Here is a 5,581-nt window from a genome sequence, read left to right as displayed (position 1 = left end):
AGCTTGGTAAGTATTTGTGTGTATGGACATCCTGTCTTTTATTTCTTTAAAAGTAATTTTTAAAAATATATATCTTTATTGATTTCAGAGAGGAAGGGAGAGAGAGAAATATCAATGATGAGAGAGAATCATGGATTGGCTGCCTCCTGCACGCCCCCTACTGGGGATCAAGCCTACAACCCGGGCATGTGTCCTTGACTAGAATCAAACCTGGGACCCTTCAGTCCGAAGGCTGATGCTCAATCCACTGAGCCAAACCAGCCAGGGCCAGAATTCACTTTCAGAGCAAAAATCTGAGCCCAGCGGAGGCCCAGATAAAGGGGTCGGGCTCGCACCCTGCAAGGTGAGCAGGGCGGCGGCGCTATTCCCATGGGGAGAGCTGATTTCTGTTGGCAGAGGGCACCTGGGGACACGGACCCCACCCACAGCCTAGAAGTCAGCTCGTCCATCCGCTCTCAGCCTCACAGACACCAAGCGTGGCTGAGGCCCGCCTTGGGACTGCGGTCAGACGCACCGTGGCTATTTTAAACGAGCAAACAGCTGAAGCCTCCGAGAAAAAAGTGAACATCAGACGTACAAAGACGCCCCTGTTCAGATGGGCACCTGGATTATAACCCGAGCAGCGGGCAGGAGAGCCAGAGACGCCACCTCGGGCCAGGCCGCAGCCCATGCCCCTCCGAGCACCAGCCGCAGGACGGCCCGGTGGGGTGCTCGGCCTTGGCCCTGTCTGTCCAGGTCCTGGGCTGCCGTTCCAACAAGGACTGCAAGTGTCTGATGAATACACGTGAGCATGACACAGGAAGCAGCCGTTCTTGAATCATGCCGCTGTGTACCCGTCAACTCCCTAATCTAATGGGTTTTTTGCTGCTGTTAATTCTCACCCGATGATATTTTGCCACTGGGTTTTTTTGTTTTTTGTTTTAGAGATTGTGGAAGGGAGGGGGAGAAACACAGAGAGAGAAACACTGACGTGAGAGAGACACACCCATCGAACAAGCCCGGGATGGAGCCTGGAACCCAGGCAGGTGCCCTTGACCAGAACTGGACCCCGGGCCCTTCGAGAGCCAACGCTCGATCCAGTGAGCCAAACCGGCCAGGGCCCGAATCTAATGTTTTAGCAAAGACACGCTCGGTCCTAATTAGCAGCAACTTGACCACCCACTTACTCGGAGCTTTATAGTGGTTTGTTTTTGTTTGTTTTTGTTTTCTGGAGTTTTATATTTTTTAAAGAACTTTCACAGATCCCTGCTCTGCCCCTTGCCTCCGTTTTGTCACTTGTAAAATGAAAATTAGAGTATCTCATAGGATTATTGGGATGGTTCAATGAGAAAAAAAATGAAGGATTCATTAATAATCCTTCATGACCATCAGCAGCAACAGCCTCATCATCACCATCATCGCGACAATGGAAAGTCCCTTAAGAAAGCAATAATCTGAATTAAAAAGATTTCCGTGGTCTCACTGTTTGTTGTCTTCTTGGTGTCTAGAAGGCTAGGCTTCCCCTAAAGCTAAAAACACCCCCTGGTGTGAGACAACTCTGCTCAAGCCTGGAGGGCGAAGGAGCCCCTGTGGGGCCAGGGAGACTGCCCAGCTCCCCCGCCCTGCACCTCTCTGCCCCCGACCCGCCCGCGTGCAAAGAGCAGCCGCTGGCCAGGACATCACAGAATTCTCATCAGAACCCAGTTTGGGGCATCGAATTCCCAGCTCCCACCCCGCCCTGGCCCAGCGCCCGCCGGGAAATGCCAGACTTACTGTATCCCATGCCCTGCACGAAGTACTTGAAGGCCTCCGCGAGCTTGGCTGGCTGCGAGAGAAAAGAGGGAACAGGGGAGTCAGTCCCCGGGGGTCCGGGTCACGGATGGCCACATGAGCTGTGGCCGTGGTCACCTTCACCAAAGACCTGGACCCAAGAGAGAAGACCCAGCTAATTTCAGTCCCTACAATGACCGCACACCAAGTACATACAGGAAGGAGTATGGGTCATTGTAGGGACCAAAATTAGCTTTGATGAGGGAGGAAAAGTCAAATTCGCTGGGCTTCGGAGGGCCAGGGAGGTCTCTGCAGGGCCCGGGGGAGAAGGAGTGCGGGCTTGGAATGGGGGTGCCTGGGCCCAGACGGCTCCCCTGGGAGACCGTGGGCAATCTCTCCCCTCTGCTGGTCTCACTTCCCTCTTCCCACCTCTCAGGCTGCCGCCAGGATCAAGTGGGAGGAAGGTGGAAACGCCCTGTGTAAACACCGCCCAACACCCAACATGTCTGGGTGGGGGCGGGGGGAAAGGCGCATGGTGATGGCTTCCCGGTGCTCATGGCCCGGAACCCTGGGCCAGTTCAGCTCTCGCCGGGAAGTGTAAACCATGTTTCCACTATGGCCGGGGCAGCTGTTCTCATTTCAAGCAGAGAAAGAAAGAGGAAAAGGCAGGGAGGGGAGACGGGAGGGAAAATGGCACCCTTTCTCCCCATCAACCTCAGGGCCCTGGAGGCGAGCCGTCTCAGCAGGCGGCTCAGGGTCGGGCTGGGTGGGCAGCAGGTGCCATCACCAGGGGCGGGCGTTAACCCGTGATCACAGCTAAGCGGGCCCCATGGGGTGCCCATCTGCTCCCTGTCACATGGGCAAACATAGCAACAGCTAAGACACTGAAAATACCTTTGTTCTAGTCTAGTGGGAGCAGGCGGGCCACAGACACAGGTGCAGAGAAGCTAAGAGAGCCAGCAAAGCCACGGTGCCCATGCCTCTGTGAGTGCCAGGTACGAGGCGGCCTGAGGCGGGCCGGGGCCGGTGTCTGTCTGATGCGGATCTGCCGGGACCGCCGTGGGGCCAGCGGCCTCTTCTTCAGGCGCTCAGTGAGACACCTCCTACCCCACACGGAGGCCTGTCCTCTGCTGAGACAGTGCCACCTGCTGAGATCGGTTCTGCACCCCACAGACCGCAGAGCCATCGTCCACTCACTGGGGCTCAGAGCCCAGCCTCGCCCTGTTCTTTCTTTTGTGTTTTTCTAAATATGATTTTATTGATTTCAGAGAGGAAGGGAGAGGGAGAGATAGAAACATCAATGCTGAGAGAGAATCACTGATTGGCTGCCTCTTGCAGGCCCCCTACTGGGGATCGAGCCTGCACCCCGGGCCTGTGCCCTGACCTGGAACGGAACTTCCACCTCCTGGTTCATAGATCGATACTCAAACACTGAGCCACACCGGCCGGGCATGACTCACCCTTTTCTATCAGACAGCCTTGAAGTTAGTGAGGCCCCATGAATCCAAGAGCTGGTCCCTTCCCCACAGGGTCACTCCTAGCTGCACGTGGCAACCTGTGGGCGCTGGTCGGGCAGGCCTAGACCCCGGTCCCCGACTGCCCAGCTGTGTCCTCTGGACGAATGCCTCACCCGGGGCCCCTGTCATCTCCTCCCAGGGGCTCTGGGAGGTCAGTGAGTCCTCACGTTCAAGTGCTATGAACGGTAACGTGCATCACCAGAGGTCATGGGCGGCGGGAGAGGGGGCGAGCAGGCAGGGAGGAGGAAGCAGCGACAGGTCTCAGAGGCACAGGCCTCCACCCGGGCGGTGGCAGGTGGGACTCACCTGGGAGATCTGCGGGAGGCCGCCACAGTCCGCCATCTGGAAGAGAGGAGGCTGGTTAGTGTGACCGCCCCCACGGAGGCGATCCCCCCTCTGCGAACCGGCTCCAAATGGGTACCGCCCTGCCCGCTGCCTGTGCTGCTGAGGGGGCTGGCACAGTACAGGAGGCAAATGCCCAGCCCTACCCAGCAAGGCTGCTTTTACTTCTATCGGCCCTGGCACTGCCTTTCTAGGCCCGTGACGTGTACCTTCTGATATGCCCATTGATCATTTCACTCTGCTCCCCGAGAACCCAGGGGGCACTGTCCCACCTGAGCGGCAGCAGCTGGGCCAGGCGGAGCTGGTGGAGCTGGAGGAGGCCCTGGCACAGACCCCCTCGGGAAGAGACTGCCAGGCTCGAGACCTCGGCCTCAAGGGGTTCCCGATGGGCCGCCCTTGGGAAACGTGCCCACTCCCCAAGTGGCTACTGAATCACCAAACCTAAAGCCCTGGGCACTCCTTAAAGCCACTGCAGCCACGTGTGGCATGTCCCCGGGAGGGGCGATGATGGGCCTGGCCCAGGGGCCCCCAGCAGCAGCGCACGGATGGCTTTGAGGGAAACGGGCCGGAAGGAGTCAGTGAGAGAGGGTGACCCCGGCCCACCCTACAGCTCAGGGTCAAGGTCAGATCCCAAGGGCAATGGACTCCTGGGGTCCCACGGAGGGGTCCTCTCCTGTGACCTCTCACCTTCCCAGCCAGCACCCAGGAGAAGTGTGTGAACAGATAGTAAATCATTATTTCTATCTTGTCTGACCCCCAGCTTTGCCTAAACCAGGCACAACTCAATTTTTGCAGAAAACCTGGGAGTTTCTGAGGGCACGTGCCAACCTCCTCACGCTCCCTGTACCTTGAGGAGGGTGGTCTTGGTTGGGTCCAGCTTTGAGTTGCACTCCACCTGGACAAGGAGAGGGAGGAGGAATCTGTTAATTTCCTACTGGAGCCCAAGTCACCACCTTCTCCCGCCCCTGTTCCTCCCCATCCTCCTGCTACCATCCTCAGAGACTGCAGTGTTCCCACGGGCACAGAAGAAAGAACATGGGCTTTGAGATTAAACAGATGTGGCTTTTGCCCGGCCGGCGTGGCTCAGTGTTTGAGCGTGGACCTATGAACCAGGTGATCACGGTTTGATTCCTGGTCAGGGCACATGCCTGGGCTGTGGGCTCGATCCCAGCTTGGGAAGTGCAGGAGGCCGCCCATCAATGATTCTCTCTCATTGATATTTCTCTCTCTCCCTCTCCCTTCCTCTCTGAAATTATATCTATAAAGTAAACCGATGTGGCTTTCAATTCCAGCCCTGCCATCACTAGCTGTGTGACAAGTCATTTAACTTTGTTGAGCCTCAGTCTCCGCATCGATAAACGGAGGCTGATATAGCTGAGGGGTGGCTAGGAAGACTCCCGAGTAGGTAGAAGGGGCTCTAGAAACATTCACTAAATGACTGGCCTTCTTAAGCCACCTGAGGCCGGTGAGTCTCTAGGTTTGACACCCCAGTCCCAGACATCATTCTTCATACGCGACCCCCTGCACCGAGCTGCTCCCTGTCTTCCACGTCCTGGCCCCCCTGACAGCACACGGGCACCGGGCAGAAGGCCGGCTCGTGTCCTGTGACGTTCCAAGTGCCTGCGGGAGAACCCCCTCTCCCCTGATGCGAACAATACACCTCTGACCCTGGGGCAGTGACAACAAAGGCCTGGTCTCTGTGACATGAACCAGTGCGTCCTGCTCTGCAGTCCCTGGTGGGAATTACAGGGTGAAATCAGCCAGGAAAACCATGCCTAAGCCCAGCTCCCAGGTGCCTCTTGTCCTGCCAGACAATCAGGCACCAGCCAGGCCTCCCAAACGGGAGGGAAGCGTCTTGGCCAGGAAGCCGAGTGGAAAACACGCTCATAGAAGCAAGCCGGCGGGAGGCAGATGGGCAGGGAGGGGGCCTGGGAGGGGAGGCGGAGGGCCCACAGCCAGGCCCCCAGGCCGAC

The 5,581-nt window shown here is 57.5% G+C and overlaps 1 protein-coding gene across 1 annotated transcript in view; it reads right to left on the bottom strand.

Moving 5' to 3' along the window:
- The window catches only part of LOC102757454 (protein NDRG1), a 40,609-nt gene that overhangs the window by 1,656 nt on the left and 33,372 nt on the right, over positions 1-5,581 (bottom strand). Inside the window, exons 13-15 of the mRNA XM_006753263.2 lie at positions 4,456-4,503; positions 3,573-3,608; positions 1,753-1,804 (exon numbers count right to left, since the gene is read on the bottom strand). Coding sequence (XP_006753326.1) covers positions 1,753-1,804; positions 3,573-3,608; positions 4,456-4,503 — 136 coding nt within the window. The remainder of the gene's footprint in view (positions 1-1,752; positions 1,805-3,572; positions 3,609-4,455; positions 4,504-5,581) is intronic.

This window comes from Myotis davidii, unplaced genomic scaffold, assembly GCF_000327345.1.
Source record: "Myotis davidii unplaced genomic scaffold, ASM32734v1 scaffold30, whole genome shotgun sequence".
Taxonomy (NCBI): domain Eukaryota; kingdom Metazoa; phylum Chordata; class Mammalia; order Chiroptera; family Vespertilionidae; genus Myotis; species Myotis davidii.
The sequence above is the reverse complement of the archived record's forward strand: the minus strand, read 5'-3'. Positions and strand labels throughout refer to the sequence as shown.